Source organism: Boleophthalmus pectinirostris, unplaced genomic scaffold, assembly GCF_026225935.1.
Source record: "Boleophthalmus pectinirostris isolate CB_2022bp ecotype Guang Dong unplaced genomic scaffold, ASM2622593v1 HiC_scaffold_11, whole genome shotgun sequence".
In the NCBI taxonomy this organism is placed as follows: Eukaryota; Metazoa; Chordata; class Actinopteri; order Gobiiformes; family Gobiidae; genus Boleophthalmus; species Boleophthalmus pectinirostris.
This window is the reverse complement of record NW_026570994.1, coordinates 16,415,564-16,433,651: the sequence shown is the minus strand read 5'-3', so window position 1 is coordinate 16,433,651 and position 18,088 is coordinate 16,415,564. Positions and strand designations below refer to the sequence as shown.

General features: G+C 33.6%; 2 protein-coding genes across 2 annotated transcripts; both read right to left on the bottom strand.

Moving 5' to 3' along the window:
• Nucleotides 1–1,783: 1,783 nt before the first annotated feature.
• LOC110173221 (gastrula zinc finger protein XlCGF8.2DB-like) lies at nt 1,784–6,317 on the bottom strand. Its single transcript, XM_020939217.2, has 2 exons — nt 6,085–6,317; nt 1,784–4,609 (listed from the first exon to the last, which is right to left on the bottom strand). The coding sequence occupies exon 2, from the start codon at nt 4,557–4,559 to the stop codon at nt 3,390–3,392; it is 1,170 nt and encodes a 389-aa protein (XP_020794876.1). The 5' UTR covers nt 4,560–4,609; nt 6,085–6,317; the 3' UTR covers nt 1,784–3,389.
• Nucleotides 6,318–6,887: 570 nt separating this feature from the next.
• On the bottom strand, nt 6,888–17,664 carry mmadhca (metabolism of cobalamin associated Da). The gene is made up of 8 exons (XM_055163320.1): nt 17,569–17,664; nt 17,041–17,087; nt 15,170–15,311; nt 13,829–14,052; nt 12,952–13,057; nt 10,927–11,042; nt 10,493–10,579; nt 6,888–9,218 (listed from the first exon to the last, which is right to left on the bottom strand). The coding sequence occupies exons 2-8, from the start codon at nt 17,050–17,052 to the stop codon at nt 9,000–9,002; spliced, it is 906 nt and encodes a 301-aa protein (XP_055019295.1). The 5' UTR covers nt 17,053–17,087; nt 17,569–17,664; the 3' UTR covers nt 6,888–8,999.
• Between the last annotated feature and the right edge of the window lie 424 nt (nt 17,665–18,088).

The window sequence follows — 18,088 nt, the reverse complement described above, 5'->3', positions numbered from 1 at the left end:
TGGCCCACGCGAAAGTCTTGGAGCAAAATTCACAGCTGAAGGGTTTTTCGCCCGTGTGGACTCTCAAATGTCTGGTCAGATCACATTGTTGGAAGAAGCTTTTCTCACAGTATTCACAGATAAAAGGTTTGACTCCACTGTGTTGGAGTTTGTGTCTCTTTAAGTGTCCCGCTGTGGAGTAACTGGCTTCACATTCGTCACAGGAAAACATGGTCTGGGAATTCTGATGTTTGCCTTGAAGAAAACAGAAAGAAAAGGAAATAAGACACATTTATGACAACAACTAGCAATAAAACAATTCATATTAGATGCAGAAAAATCAGATACAGAGCCTTTAACTTCATTAGGGAGTATTGACAGAGAACATTATCTTTATTATCTTATTCACATCACAAAATCTGCATATTAACAATAATTTGTTTGTATTTTGAGTGTTAAAGTTTCATTAATTTCATGTATTTATTTGTTTATTTCCAGCAGATAATGAACACAGTAAGTAAGTATACATGGATCCAGTCACTTAATGTTCATTTCTCTTTTTTTTTTTTTTTTTCTTGTTTAGAGATAGACTTAGACAAACTTTACTGATCCACAAGGGACATAATTTGGACACAGCAGCTCATACATCACAATATAATACAATAACAAAGAGTATGGTAATAAAAAAATTCTAAATAAGTAGCAAAAAAGGTGGCAAGAGACAGGTGTCAATTAAGGCATAATTATATAAATGTTTATGTATAAGTCAAAATAAAATAGAAAAATAAGAAATCTCAGTTATATATAATTTGGAAAAGGAGTAGGAAGAAGAAAATATATTAAATTCCACTTCTGTCTTCAATAACATAAGCCATAATGAACATAATGTCATCTATAAACAGTTATTAATTAAGTATTGGGCATTTATAAACATTTCTGTGCAGTACTGAGGGTTTAAACTTGGCCCATAAGCACATATGTGTGTTAATAAATCGTGCAAACTAGTAAAATTATTATACAAAAAAATGCAACAATCTTCTGCTTGTGCAAAGCCAGATATTTATTGTAAATGCAGTCTAGTATTACCTGTGTATTAAAACAAAAGGCCTGCACCAATAAAACTAGCCGCTAATGCTAAATACATACCTTTTATTCTCCGTTTCCTTCTTTTAGTGACGATCAGTGACTAATTTTAAATAAATGATCATACGAAAGTTATAAAGCATGAATAAATATTAAATAAAGTTAAATGATATGGTGTTATTTGGGGTTTGTTTAGCGAGAGCGGAACTTCTTGTATTATCGGGACGAGCGCTTCCGTGTTGCTGCCCCCTACCGTACAAACATGGAATAGACAGAAGGAAAAAAAAATCTTATTTAATTAATGATTTTGTAATAATAATAAATTATATCCGTCGTAAAAAAAATAAAATAAATAATAATAATAATAAAAATAAATAAATAAAAAATTAAAACAACTATATATTGAGAGAAAATTAGCATTTACTGTTTTGGTCAATTATAAATACCGACATATATAGGTATCTAACCAAGAATTTGCATCACAGTGAAATCTTGGAGTTCATTTAAGTTTCACTAATTATGGTAGCTGTAATATTTTGAAAGTTCAGGGTTTAGGCTATAAAATAAATCTAATTTAAACAGATATGTCTTGACTAGGCACAAATATTAATTCAAGAGGTAAAATATGGGTTTCTTTGTAAAAAATTACCAAAAACATCCGACATGTCCATAAAAATGAAGTAACAATAAAAAATAAATAAGAACTGCACTCACATTCATTTAAATATACAATTTTATTAGCAAGCTGTTTAAATGTTTAAATACAGTATGTCAGAGCTAAATGCCCCAGTTTAACTTGGCAACATTTATCATGGCAAAATTGCAAACGGCTAATAACAGGAGTTTGCGATCTATGTGTCTAAGGAAGTTACATTATTAAAGAGTTTTCTTTTATCACAACAGTGATGCTACTGTACAGTAAAATGAAATAAAAAATATATAAATAAATTAACTTTGAGCGCTTGATTTGTTCAGTAAAAAAGCACTTTTGAAGTACATTTGTGAGCCAGTACCATAACAGTGAATGAGAAGCCAGTGTGTTCATAATTTGTCAGTATAATCTGTGAAAAAGTAAAGTTAGTGTCAAAAAAATAATCTGTTCCAGCAAAATGTCCTTTCCTTCATGCATCAGTTCAGCAAGACTACCAATAATCACACTGTTGTAACCTGTTTTATGCCAGATGCCCTACCCTATCCTGTATAATGAGTCTAGACTTCAATGTTAATGAGGAAGCAGGAAAATCTAATCTTTCCTTAAATTTGTGTTTTGCTGCTTCCAGTTTAGAATTTTTAAACATGACACTTCAAGCTAAACTAAGTGCTGATGTTCTAGTATCCCTGTAATAATTATATGGTATTTTTAAAAGATGTATCCCATTGAAATCAAAACAGGAATGAAGAATTATAAGATATCCAACAGGAATTTCTATAAATATTTAAAGGCACTGTACCTGATTTTCTCAAAGGATTCATTTTAAACCATTTGCAGTGGTCCAAAGTTATTCCTCACTTACCTTATGCATTCAGAGCATCTTAATTATTCACCGTGATGAGTTTATAAATGCTTTTCGCAACTCTCAGAGACTAGAGTGAGGTTTTGCCATGGCGGAAAGCTAACATCAACTAACACGCACTTCCTGATTATCAAGAGTATAAAACGCTTGATATTTTACGCAGAGAGCTCATAAACATGCGGACAAAAATCGGGTACAGGGCCTTAAACTTCATGAGGGGATAGTGACAGAAATCCATGTATCATTCGTTCAATCGTTTTAAACAACAGTTTTCTTCATTATTTGTCTTCAAACCAAAATGAAAAAAACGGAAAACGATTCATATTTTCAGTTTTCGATTTTGTGTTTAAATGAATAATGGAAAAAAATGATTAACGGCAGTTTTTTCTTTCCGTGACTTAAACTGCGATGCTGGACTTTTGTGCCGCATACGGACTGAACCAGGACTGAATCAGAACTAAAACAGGACTAAACTGTTTTCAGTCCTGGTCTCAGTCCGTATGTGGCCCAAAAGTCCAGCATTGCAGTTTAAGTCACGGAAACGGGACTTATCTGCATTTTCCATTATTCATTTAAACACAAAATCAAAAACTGAAAAAATAAATTGTTATCCATTTTTTCATTTTGGTTTTGGAGACAAATGTTTTTGTATATTTGATTTTAGATTGAAAAAAAAATGAACGAATGATACACGGATTTACAGGGTCCAATCTTTATATTAGAAATAATTATTTTGTATTTTGAGTGTTAATGTCATCTAAAAAGAGTTAATAAATATGTTGGAGATTCATGAACATTTCTAACTAATAGAAATCAATCCTCTGGCTCCTCTTTGATCTTAATATTTAGAAATTCCTGCTCCTCTGGATCTGACTCCTCTTTCATTTCTTGTTTCACGACAGTTTGAAATGCTTCTTGGTTTTCCTCTTCTTCTTCTAACTCAGCCTTAAGAGTTTTAAGTTTTGGATCAAATTTTTCATCTTGTTCCTCCTCCGAATCTTCCAAATCGGACCCATCCTCTGCCTCCTGTTTAACTACAGTTTCAGTCTGTTCTTGGTCCCCACTTGATTTCTGCTCCCCGGAAACGCCTTCAACAGCTGGTTCCTCCTCCTCCTCGTTTTTAACTTGCTTTTCTGGTGATTCCTCTTCCTCTTGTTGTTCGGCATCTTTTTGCTGTTTCGATTTGAACCTTGAGAAATTCCTAATCGGATTGGGATTTTGGGGCTTGCATTCCGGATGGTACCTCCTCATGTGGTAGGCGTAGGTCCCTCTTGTGTGGCTGATCTTACCGCATATTTCACATGGTATTACCGTCTCTTTATTGTGTGTAGTTTTGTGCGCTGCTAACAAATACGACGTCCTAAATGTTTTTTTGCATTGATCGCAATTGTAAGGTCTTTCACCGGTATGTAGACGGATATGCTCTTTGTAATGCGTGCTTCGGATGAAAGTTTTCCCACAGAATTCACAGCTGTACGGTTTTTCTCCCGTATGAAGTCTTTTGTGCATGTCGAGCGTGTACGAATGCGCAAACATCTGCCCACAATCTTCACAAGAGTAGGGTTTCTCTCCAGTGTGAATTCTTTCGTGAATTTTGAGTTTCTCCTCGCGCATAAACGTCTTCCCGCACTCGGTACATTTGAAAGGCTTCTCCCCCGAATGTATAATCATGTGTCTCCGAAGGTCGTGATTCTGCACAAACGCTTTATCACAAACTTCGCAGCTAAAAGGTCTGTTTCCCGTGTGGATCTGAATGTGGAGTTTGAGTTTCCGAGCGGTGGCGAATTCCTTGTGGCACAGGTCGCATCCGAACGGTTTCTCGCCAGTGTGGACCCTTAAATGTTTAGTCAAATCGTGATTCCAGTAAAACGACTTTCCACAGAATTCACAGCTAAAAGGTTTGTCCCCCGTGTGAAGGCGCTGGTGGTTTTTGAGGTTGGTCGGGGTGGAGTAGCTCTTCCCACATTGGTCGCAGGGAAACATGGTGAAGGTGGAACTGGCGAGATGGATCCAGGTTAATTTTTGCTTTTAATCTAAGAGGGAAAAGCAGAGATAAAGCAGTTAGTGATTACAGTTCAGTACAGTTATTCAAAATCAAGTTTTAATTGTTTAATTGTTTCAAAATCTAGTCATTTATAGTGAAAAAAAAAAAAAAAGAGCAAAATAATATTACCAATACAATAAAAACTGTCCTTTAATACTGATTTGATCTGTCGTTAAGGCCTCTACATAACATTTCTAAGGGTGCATTTGTTTTAGTATTAATAAAATACCCCTGGACATAGTGTTATCATGATAAATTTAAATACAGGTTAATTTTTTGCGTTCAATCTAAGAGGAAAAAGCAGAGACAAAGAAAACAGCAATGACAGTTTAGTACAGTTATTCAAAATTAAGTTGAAATTGTTTAATTAAAATGTAGTAATTCCTGGTTAAAAAAATAATTATGAGCACACAATTACAAATACAATGTCCTTTAATAAGTACTCATACAATTATAATTATTTTTGTTTCTTTAATGTTACCATTTGGTCAATAATTGCTGAGAATATAGTTCATACTAAAGTAGGGATGTAACAATAACCGAAATATCATGAAAACATATCATCAAATGTCTCACAATAATATCGTGGGCTGTCACAATATATATCGAATTATAAAATCCTTCGCTTAAATGCATGGTTTTATAATAGCAACAGCTTATAAACATAGGGAACTACATATCCCATGATTCATTTCTGTGCAGACAACCTGAAGAAATATGTTTTTTACTTGAATTCTTGGGATTATGATGGAAATAATTCACACCAAATTCTTGTCAAGGTATTTTAAAAGCAAAAAAGTATCCCATCTACAATTATATTAGCCTCATCTAAATATCAATAAATATCATACCGTGAGATTTGGATATTGTTACATCCCTGTTCTAAAGCCATATTCAAGAAAGGTAAAATTTTGTGCGATTTCTTCAGTATAGAAACTTGTTAAAATCTAGTTTTGATACAATTTTTTCTTTCTTTCTAACAGACTTATCGGGACTTGAATACTGGTTAAAAAATTTATCAAATTCCTGAGATAAAATTTTCTTTGGGACAGTAAAACATCTGAAACTGACAAGACTGACTTCACAATAAAGTAGGTACTGATTGTCCAGTTTACTCAAGCCACACCTCTTAATTTGACTAACAAAATAGCCAGACTAATTTAGACCTGCTGCACAGTAACAACAGTCTGGAGTGCTTTTAACAAAATATTAACTGTATTTTGTGATTTCTTTGTTTGTCTTAAATTATGAAATGTGTTTTATGATCGTTTACATATCAAAGTCTGTCTGATAACGAGGCCAATGCATAAAACACAGTCATAAAAAGGTGTCTTTGCAGCTCAGAATAACGGACACACTTTAGCATGACACTAATTAAAATAGGCCTATCGTGTTCAACAGAAAAACTCTAAAAATACCACATTTCACAGTTAAAATAGATCATTGTTAATTATCAATATTTACCTTTTGCACAGCTGGATAAGGGCTAGCGGCTAATGCTAAACAAAGAGGCAGCTTTAGGTTTTGACGGGAAAAATATCGTCTTCTTCTGCAAAATCTAGTACGCTATGCATCTCTAATGTGCATAATTGTATTCATTTATATGTACGATATCTACATAATTAGAGAATAATAGCGATTTTATTTTACTTTTGCTGGATGCGACAAATTAATCTGACTAGTTGCCAAAAAGCTACGACCGGAAGCTGCATCCTCAATTTCCGGAATCAAGTGTCATCTACTTTAAATTTTATTCTGAAAATAAAATATTAATTTAGCTATTGTATATTTAATGAACAAGAGTCTTTTTTCAAGCAATAATAATCACAAATATGTTAATTTAAAATATTATAATAAATAAAATTAAACTCCGCTCCGTATTTCGAACAGTGTGCGGTGCAATACTGCCATCTGCTGGTGACTTTAGACTTTACATCAAAAACTATTACTTGAAACGTATGTAAGTTTAAGATTTGGACGTTTTAACAATTTGTTGTGTTGCTTGATTAATTACATACGATTTTTGATACATGTTAAATAAATATAATGATTTTGTTTTGCATCTTTTTGCGATTAAATTTAAATTATAATTATATACTAAATAAAAAAAATATGTTAGAAGTTGTCTCATTTGGACTTAAAGATTATGAGAGGAGCTGACACCATTAAGTTTAATTTATTATTATTTGATTTTTTTCTGTTTATAATTATATACCTAAATGTAATATTATACCTTAAAGACACTGAAAGCAATACATAAAAACACGTTTCATACAATAAGAAGCCACTTTATTTCTTGACAGTAACAAGTGCTTCAACAAAACCATTATGTACAGTGTGTTGTTTTGAAATTCTGTAAAAGGAAGGTTGTTTTGTGAACCTGAAAATCTGTTATTCAACTAGTACACTGTTCTTTGGCCCTGGATAGTTACAACAGGCTATCAGCTGCAGTCAAAGTAGTGTGTCCATGTCACTGAGGTATTAAATCCGAAAACGTTGCATTCAAAAGTATTAGGACAACACAAGCAATTCACATTCTCCATATCAGATTATATTAACGTCCCTTAGACAAATACGCACATATCAGGCCACTGTTCACAGCAGCAGGACCGATTCTACTACACTTGCAAAAGAAATGTCTCCAGATAATTAAAATGACTTGAATTCAAAAGCTATGTCATTCATTATTCTGCTTGGATTGTTCCACAGTGTGACATTAAACAGTTCTAACTTACATTTATTCAATTATAGGTAGTTTTATAGCTTAAAAATACCTAGAAAAACAGGCATCCTAACTAACTTGGTCTGATTTGGTCGCCATGATGATAGAAAGGTTTATGCCATACTGTGAAACATTCCAGACAAAGCGATAACATATCCACGAAGGAAAGCATTTGATGGACCCTCCACTAAAAAAACAAAACCTTTAAATTTTGTAGTTATGACGTTGTAGTTTATTTTACAATGACTAAGAGGTTGGTAGTTTGATGCACATATTATTGTTGTGTCCTTTAGCAAAGCACTTCAACCATCTTGCCAAATGTTCAGAGGTGTTGAGTTAATAAAGGATTAGGTGGTGGTTAGTGCAATTTACATTTTAAAGCTTTTTGGGGTCTTAATCCAAGTCAGTATAACTGGATTTAACAACAACAATATTTACTGGTTTCATGGATTAGTTTCACAAAAAATCTAAGTCGATTCAAATAAAATAGAAAACTCAAATTTCACTAAAGTATATTAAACAATCTCAGCATAAATACTAGACAAATTTTAACTATTAAACAATTGTGAAATTAAGTTCTGAATTGAAGTCATTTTAACATATTTCGATACTTTCTGCAGTGCACTTATCTTAAACTAAACATAAACATAAATAAAGGCCTTTGTTTGGCTTGAGATCCATGGATATTTAACTTTACTTTACACCACAGTAATAGCACGGTAACAACATGGTAATAACTAAAAGTGCATTAAGGTATATACATGCTAATTACCAATGGGACCAGAGCAAGTCTACTGTACTTCGTAGTAATATGACTAAAGCAGACCTAAAATAGACTTTTAAGCACTTTTAAAAATGTTGTACTAGTTTCCCCTTCTCATTTTCCCTTTCGAAATTGAGCGTGTTTTGAATAATGTTTAAAAGTGGATTGCGTCATTATGGATATTTGAGATCGTGTTATAGTTGTTTCTCTTCTTTCGAAGTTGTATTTGGGAATGATTCGTTTTAGATTTTCAAGGCCACCACTGGTACACGCCCACTGCTCTGTACCTACTTCGTTCTCTAATTTAATTTTCTTAAATCAGTGATACACGTAGAATTCGACAGCGTTGTGTAGTAATTTTGGTACAAATTTTAAAAAGTCTGCTCCTGTAGCTACCATCGGAGTTGCTGACACTTTGTTGTGATGTTATGACGTTTCTGTCAACATCGGCTCCCATTGGGCACCACAATTTTTTACTCAAAAATCAGTGGACTTGATTCTTTTATTACGTAGTTTTAGACAATGATCACTTTTGTAAAAATACAGACGCAATCATTGTCTAAATAAGTAGTTTTAGACGATAATCACTTCTGTATTTATGTGCAACATAAAGTAATTTGCAATTTGACCGATTGTGTCAACGTGTAGTCATGTTTTTACTCATATTTTTAATGTTCAAAAAGACAAAACTACCAGTGCAAAATATCAGATGAATTATTCTATTATATTATACCGATATCTGAGAAAACCCTCCAATATCAATGAGCCAGACGCAGATATCCTAAATCCATAACAGTCATTCCATTTCCCGTGCTATTCCCACTCTATTCCCATGTTATTACTGTGTTATAAAGTAAAGCGTGACCACTACTATAATAAAACATACTAAAACAACTACTCCTCCTCGTCCAGTGCGTTCGTCGCCCCCTGTAGTCGGGCGATGGCAGCGCTTTGGGTGGGCGCGTTGGTGAAAACAGTTCCTACAAACATGGGCGTCCCTCTGAGGATGTGTCTGATCACTGTACAGGACGCGGAGACCTCGATGTGAAAGCCCAGGTTCCTCAGCTCCTCCTCAGTGCTCAGGGGGGTTTGACTCGACGTAGAAGCGAAAAACTGGAAAGACAAAACACAAATTAAGCTGGAAATAGTACTAGAAAAAAGAAATCAACTGTACTCGAAAACCTTTTTGTATTGTATTTATTTTAATGTTCAAATTTAAACTTAAACGTGTAACTTTTTTGGTACGAGTCCAGCACTTGATTGTGTTCATGAAGATATTTTAGGGAGATTTCTTTCCTTGGAATGTACCACAGTATGGCATTAAACTGGCTTATTATGTAATTACAGGTGTTTTTTTGTAAGATGGGCCCGTCTCTCCACAAACCTGACCTCTAAATTGGCCTGGTGCTTGTCTCCATGGAAATAGAAACATTAAATATCCTAAAAGAGTGAAACCGTCCAGGCAAAGCAACAACATTTCCATGGTAATGGACACTTCACCTGGAAAGTGCACAGTGCACAGTGCACCTTTGATACTACACGACATGTCTAAAGTTTGCTTTGTTTATTTTTTTCTTACTACTTTCTAGATTTTAGATACAAAACAGAAGAACTCAAATATATGAAGTAAGATATATAGAATTTTGTTTTTTGTAAAGAAAAAGTTAAATAAATCTACTAAATGTTTTTCGACAAAGCAAACAGTGGCTAATTTGAGGATTTAGTCTTTTTTTTTTTCTTATTCAATATTTTACATTTAAGTCAATTAAGAACACTTTCTTATTTGAAGAGAAAATACTCTGGGTTGAGTTTTAAAAGTCGACATTGGTAAAAACGAACTGAGTTTTGTTTCATTCACACATGTTTAAAATACAAACCTGCATATTTTTATGTTAAGAAAACACTTTGTGATGTCATTTGGTAATATACAAGGAGTGCGCCACTGTGTTTTTAAACTCCGTACAACTTCACTAGAATCATTTGGATAATTTCTGCCCTGGAATTGACAATCAAAAAGTACAAAACAAAAAGTAAAAGGTAGCTGTATACATGAAAACTACCGCTTCATGACATCATAAGGTGGAATAGAGCATTTTAAGCTTTGGAGATGTAGACAAACTAATAATAAAGAGTTACTCAAACATGTTTGAATGAAACAAAATGCAAGTCCAGGTCTGTTTTTGAGGAGGCAACAACATTATAAAGCTCATAAGAGTAAAATTTTGCATAATAGAGGACCTTTAATCAAATAATAAATAATCAAACACAAATAGTCTTAACATTTTGCTTTAAAGCTAAACAAAAGTAGGTATGTATGACAAGTAAACTAATAAGGAATTACTCTTAACTATTTATAACTATGCATAAGGACAAACTCTTGTACTTACAGCTGCTCCTGTTGTTGGGTCTATGAAGTCTGCCCAGTACCCGGCCGTCCATAGAGCGAAACACATTTCTTTAGCACCATTTACAAACTGAAAAACAAAACAAACAAAAAAACTGTAAACCTACCTGTGTAATGTTTCTGGTAGAGGGTTCATCACTTCAACTCCTGAAATGATCTACAGTATGGACCATCACAAAATATTGATTTAAAAATGTTTAATTAGGATTATCCTGCTTGATTTTAATATTAATCGGTGGCATAAATTTGTTTCAGTATTAAAATTTATCGTTTAGTTTTTCTGTAGCAGCGTATAGAGCTTCAAAATTTCTTTCAGAAGCCAGATCTCATATATTATTACAAGTTGTACGATCAAAGTCATAAAAAGTCACTCCACACTTTCTCTTCTTCAGTTTCCCGAAAGTTTGAAGGACTCACTCGGTCGAACAGCTGGGCATCGTCCTGCCGCGCATCGTCACGGCGACCGCTCTTCTGTGTGACGGTTACTACGGTGATGGCGGAGGGGGGCACTGACGGGAACATCAACTCCAGGTCTGAAAGAGAAAAAGAGAAAGGGGCATGAAACAGACGATATAAACGAAGTATATCAACTTTATTATCTTCGTAATGAAAATAAATAGGGCAGGGCAAAAATTTAAAAATCGCATGAGTTCCAGTGATCAATCATGATTAATCGCATGTTAAATGCAAAACCAATTAATGAATTAAAAAGTAGCGTATAGCGCACTTTTATTGGAATTGTAAACAAAAGTGCCACAGCAGCAGGACACTAGTCTATAACATCCATGTTTATACTTCTTCCTTTGGAGAATCTCACTCAAAAAAAGAACCAATTTCAGTGCAGTTTGTCAATTCCTAAAATTTGACTTAATGAAGTGAATTCAAAAGTAAAGTTCATGTGATCAGCAGCAGTAAAATAAAGTATTCAGTGTAAATCTCAACTGAAAAAAATCAAATCAAACCAAATACAAAACTGAAATGTATTGCCACTGCCAGGGCTTTAATGTTATCCTGTTTGATATAAAAATGAGAATCTAAATTATACAATAAATTAACATAAATTAATAAGAGGGTCTAATTCTGAGACCCTAAAACCCCTGGGGCCCGCACAACAGACCAATTTGTCCCCCCGTGTCTACTGCCCTGACTGACACCACGACCCAACAAAAGTGAACTCCTATGAGATATAAAAAGCACTTTATTTGTTGGTTTGGTGTAGACTGAAATGAAATTAACTATTTTTTTCCATGTTTATTATAATTTTTTTGTTTTCTTTTGTTGTTTTGTGCATCTCATGTGGCTGTTTTGTTTAAATTACTGACCTCTAGCTCGGGAAACAGTTGGCCTGTGCAAACAGTCATAGTTATATTTATATAGTTGGTTAAATAAAAACTTCACCGAGAGGTCGAGGAGTTGAAACAACAGCAGGCTCTGTCCCGGTCTTACTGTTGTGACTTTAACAATGTGAATAAATAAACCATGAATGTCTACCCTGCTCTTCAGCCCCATACCCTCCTACACTCTCCAGTCTAATGAAGCCTACACACCAAAAAAGTACATCTATAATAAAAAATTATCATCTGTTAAATCAAGAAACCAAAAATGTCAGGTTTTATACATTTCCATAAATATTTTAGACCACTTTTGCTATTTTAATTCTGTTCATTAAATTTATAAAAGGTCAAATTAGCCCTTATGTACTTAACATATGTCTATAATATTTAATAGTAATGATACACGCTTTTATTTTGGTAACTTCCTGTAAGATCGGAAGTAACAGGTAAACGGAAAAAAGGTGAATATACAGAAAAGCAGCAAAGTAAACACAACTATAGTTAACAGTGAAAAATGCAAAACTACAGTGAAAAGTTATAAAAATCCAAAGATAGGAGTTTATTTATAAATGTGCATTTGAGCAACAATTTTACTTGTAAATTAATGTTCCTTGTGAGATTTTTTTCCTCCTGAATTTACCTTTGGCTTGGCCAGAAAAAGAGTTTAAGAGCTGGCACAATTTAAGAAGCTCTAGTTCCAAAAAGCAGTAGACAAGGATAAAGAAGTGTTACATAAAATAAATAAAAATAGTGAATCCAAAATTGTGAAGTGCTTATTGTTATGTTATTATTCTTATTTATTACGAATTATGTCAAAATCTCATGTCTCATGTCTCGTGAAAATTGTGTCTCGTCCCATCCCAAATTACTATATAGTTATATTTTATTTTTACTTGTACATACACGTTTATATAATTATGCCTTATTTGACGCCTGTCTCTTGCTATTTTGAATTTATTATTACCATTTTTATTGTTGCTTTTGTTATTATAATATATTGCTATGTTTATTTTGTATATTGTGTGTTTGTTTATTTTTTGTGACCTCGCTGACCCTTGCTGAGCCAACAGTAAAATCTGGTTGGTGAATAAAACAAATGTACACAGACCTTTTCTTAGCAGCTCTGGACAGGAGTTTATGGAACAGTCTGTCTCTGTTTGGCTAAAATAATGATCTGCTTTCTGGACTCTTGTGGCGACTGGACCAAGTTTGCCCTGTGAGACAAAAAAACACAACATTTATTACAAATATTTTCCATGTTTAGTTAATTTTAGTTATGGCTTAATTGAAATATAATCTAAATTTGAATGGCTGAAACTAGCAATATTGGCAGTTTCTTCTGTATAAAACCTGCCAAGTCTATAGATTCTTGTATTAGTTTAGCAGTTTCAGCAATTTCAGTCTTCTCTTAAAGGTGCACTGCGTAACTTTCTAGTATAGAGGGTCTGCTACCTGCTTGTCTCCATGGGAATGTTATTGCTTTGTCTAGAATGTTCCACAGTATAGATTAAATCCATCTATTATGAGGGAGACATGCAGGTTACAGCTCTAGGAACAGCAGAAGTAATTATTGTATTTTTGAGTAATAAAAACATCCATAATGAATAAATCCTAGATGGAAATATTTAATGTCACATCATGGAACATTTCAGGGAAAGCAAGAAAGCAAGTAACATCGCCATGGAGACAAGCAGGTAGCAGACCCTCCTCTAGAAAAGTTGCGCAGTGCTTATTTGCAATTTTTAAAAAATAAGCAAATTTCGAAAGCAATTTCAAAATTCTACGTAAGACTTATTTTACCCGTAACTTACAGGACACGTTCACAATTAGTAACCAATCTTAACAAATCGCAAAAATTCAGTATTTGAAAACTTTTAAAGCCAATAACACCGAATAATATACCCAATTATCACAATAATGGTTTAATAGACTTTCAAAATTAAATCAGGCCTAATTTGTTTTACATTTCTGGTTCTCAAACTCACATGAAACTCATTGACGAACTGTGCGAGGACAAAATGGTGCCTCTCTGAACTGCTGGGCGCTGTGAGGACATCAGGGACAGTTTTGTGAACATTCTGTGGCGTTTTCTTGTTTGGGCTCAGTCCCTCCAGGTGACAGTCAAACCCTACGTTGCCTGGTAATTGAAAACGCTGGTCCTGAGGTCCGAAGGGTCCCATGCTCTCGTCTGGCCACACTGTTCTTTGGCCTGGAGCAAAAAAAATAAATGAATAAATATTACAAAACAGATATTATTGGTGGTTTTCAGATTTTAGAATGTGGTGACGTAATACTCCAAAAGTATATGCAGAAATGTTGAACCTGATTATTTGAAATCAACACGGAAAGACATTTTTATTTAGTTTTTTGAAAAGATGAAATAAAACTGAATCAAAAATTAAGCTCACACAATCAATGAGAAAAAAAGTGATCATATTTATATATTTTTTTGCCATAATTGCCAAGCTCTAATAGAATAATTGACGCATAAAAAACGATATGCTTGCCCTAGTTTCTTGTTGTGACTTGTTGCTGCGGCTCTAGTTAAGACCTTGTGTAATCACTGTTCCAGTAACGGGAAAGAACAGGGTGTGAATGAGGATCCACAAGATTTAGGATGATCCGGTGGTGTTTGTAAAGACAGTTTCTTTATACGAATGATTTTATGAACTGTAACATCAGCCTACCCAGAAACTACAGGTGGGAATGAGCACTAGTGTTGCAATTAGGGATGGGACAATAAACAATAATATAATTTATCGTGATAAAAGGGTCAATAATAAGCAATAATCATTCATGGGACATTTCATATAATTGTGATAATCCCCAACAAAGATATTCACCATTATATCACCAGAATATGCGGAAAAAAAGCTTCTTATCCATCATGATCTCCGCTAAATCATAGTTGTTTTCACTCATAACAAGTACAATTATATAAAAGTTGTTTAAATCTGACATTAAAATTATAATTATTCATATCCATAACATTTTACTTAGACTTTATTGATCCACAAGGGAAATTATGTGGACACAGTAGTTCACTCATCACAAAATATTATAATAACAAAGAGTAAAAAATATGAATGGTAATAATAAATTCTAAATAAAAAGCAAAAAAGATAGAAAGAGAATTTTTAAATGTCTGCAACTTTAATAATTATCGTAATATAATCACATGATAATTGTGACACCAAATTTCAATCTTGTCCCATGCCGAGCTGCAACCAGGTACAAAGAATCTCTCCATTTAGGGTTAATGTATATCATGCACTGTCCTGGTCTTGTTAAATAAATAAACTAAACTAAATTATTGAGTATTGTACCTGAGTCTGCGGGTGATGCGGCGATATAAGGCTCGTCTGAACTCGCAGCAGAAAAAGTTCTAGTTTTCGTGACCCTGAGGGAGGCCAGAGTCTGACATCCTGTGGCCTTTGAGACGACCAACCGCCGGCCACCACAAAGCACCTGCAAATAACCCACACACACGAAGAAGAAGATCACATTTATGTAGAAATAGTGTTATCATGGTACTAAAACTTCAACTTCAAACTTTATTTCGACACCAAGAAAGGCTGAACCATTTGGACCAAAAATCTGAATTGCATTATTGTGAAAAGCATTGCAATGGAGATGAGATTCGTTATTAAAGGTGCATTGTGTAACTTTTCTGGTGCAGGGTCCGTCAAATGCTTTTCTCCATGGAGATGTTATTGCTTTGTCTGGAATGTTTCACAGTATGGCATTGAAACTCTATATCTTCATGGAGACCAAACCAGACCAAGTTACAGGTCAGATCATTTTGAGCAATAATTGTAATTATGACTAAATAAATGTATGGTCGAGCTGTTTAATGTCATATTGTGGAACATTCTAAGCAGAGCAATAACATTCATAGAAACAAGAAAGTGACAGAGCCCCAAACAAAACATTACATAGTACAGAGAAAATTAAAAATTTTGAGAATTTACAAAATACTAAAATAAGAAATCATAAGCATAACATGTCAGAATCACATTACAGAACATTTTGTACAGATCTTTCACACAGTTTTATGCAGAATAAGATAAGATGTTTGATTGTTTGTAGAGGAAATTATTGCGCTTAGCCTTTACCTTATACAAAATGATAAGCTTGATACTTGTTACTGATCTGTTACAGTGCGGTCTCATTAACTCTGACAAAGCTCAAAGATATGCTAAAACTGTGGCAAAGGTCAACTTTTGTCTTGTTTATTTATGTGACTTTTTATGTCAATATTTAAAATCAGTAGTATCTAGGTTTAGTATTGATTCAATCAGACTTTTTTTTTTTTTACGCATTTGAAAACCCTATGTGGAAATTTAACATATTTTTGTCAATGCATTACACTTAACATCCCTCCAACACATTCACACTAAACTGTTTGCACAATTAAAAGATTGAGAAATAAATACTGGCAATATGTAATCCAAATATCCAGGAATTCAAACATCGCACAATAATAGGAAATAAAAATCTGCAGTTTACATAAAATAAAATATACCAAACCATGAATCTACAAAACTATTTGAGGCAAACTAGTATGGTAGAACAGCTTTGCATGAATGTAACTACTTATTTTATACTCATAAACAACATTACAAATAAAAAATTTTAATTATTTTTTCCAACTAAGAGAAAAAACCTGTACACATGCTTTTAAAGCCAGTATGGTCTGTCAGATTAAAGCTTCAAACTATATTTAAGTTATTGAAAAAATATAATAATAACATGACAATTTATTACAAAAATTAAAAGTAAATTAAAATCTGCAATTTACACGAGATGAAAAACACCAAACCATTAATCCACAACTATCTACACTATATGAGGCAAATTTACTAGTATAAATAATTAGCACGTTAGAACACCTTTGTATGAATGAATCTATTTTATTTAATATCAAAACAACATAAAATATAAATACAGATATAAATAATTTCTCCATCTGGCAGAAGACACCTGTTTCAAGCACATGTTTCAAGGTATTTCGGGTCAGATTAACGCTTCAAACTACATATAAATTGAAAAAACGTAACTATATTGTACGATTAATAAGTAAAATATTATTCTATAGTAATTTATCGTGTATTTTAAGAGAGGGTTTACATTTAAAGCTGAAAAATGTTGCTACTACGTTACAATTTAGTGGCTTGTAATGGCTGCTTTGACTCACCGTAGTGGACATCGTGGTTGGCCTTTCTCTGTCTATTAATATTACACCTACGGGGAATGAAAACAAACTCGGTTACGCAATTAAACGACAACATGAGGATAAAATGTCAAAACACTGTAACCCGGAGTTTAAACGTGACTTAACGCGAGCCAAACGTGGAAATGTGACTAAAAACATGACATGATGCAACATTTCTGCACGCGGTGTGCACTTTTGACAATGCATAATGGTTAAAAAAGATTGCAAATACGTACGCGAAACACTGCAAACGCGATTAAATCTTAAGATATGTTGTGTAAATAAAGCAGATGTTACAAAAGTTATGCTAAGCTAAGAGGTCAGCTGATAGTTGTTTTGACACTTCCACTTCGTGACAATAACAGAGAAAACTACAAATACAAGCTCGATTTCACGCTTTTAAAACAATGACACGCAAATAACAACATAAGACGTGTCATATATGGTTAAATGTGTTAAATCTGAATTGTTTAACATTGTTATTTTGTTAAAAGTACGCACTGTTCTTACCTTTTGAGGTCGAAGCAGCCTCTTACGTATTAGCCTTTCACTTAGCTGCCTACAGGAAGAGTCGAGGGACAAACATGGACACGCGCTTTTTGTAAAAACGTGTAAATATTAGTTTTCAATATGTTACAGTTATTCGTAAAATAATATCTGGAAAATAGTCACATTTCACCAATATCGCAGCCTCTAAAAGCTAAAGTTACGAGTATAAAGTAATAAAGCAATTTTTTTTATTTTAAATGTATTGTTTGATCTGCATTTCTGTTTATTGGCCACAAGAGGGCAGCAAAACCAAGCAAACAGAATATGATTAGTTGAGTTCTGGTTCAGCTGTGGATTTGTCCAGGCATAGTCCCAGTTTGCACCTGTTTTAGTCCCATTTTAGACCTGGTTTAGTCCCAGTTTAGACCTAATGTAGATATAGTTTAGGCCTGGTTTAGTCCTAGTTTAGGCCTGGTTTAGTTCTAGTTAAACCTGATGTAGATATATTTTAGACCTGGTTTAGTCCCTGTTTAGACTTAAT

Bases quoted from the DNA above. Each gene is read 5' to 3' on its own strand.
- LOC110173221 (XM_020939217.2), bottom strand. From the start codon at position 4,559: ATGTTTCCCTGCGACCAATGTGGGAAGAGCTACTCCACCCCGACCAAC.
- mmadhca (XM_055163320.1), bottom strand. The intron at 14,053-15,169 runs GTACAATACTCA...TTTTTGCTCCAG, and splicing joins CGCATCACCCGCAGACTCAG to GCCAAAGAACAGTGTGGCCA. The intron at 10,580-10,926 runs GTGAGTCCTTCA...TTTGTTTTTCAG, and splicing joins ATGCCCAGCTGTTCGACCGA to TTTGTAAATGGTGCTAAAGA.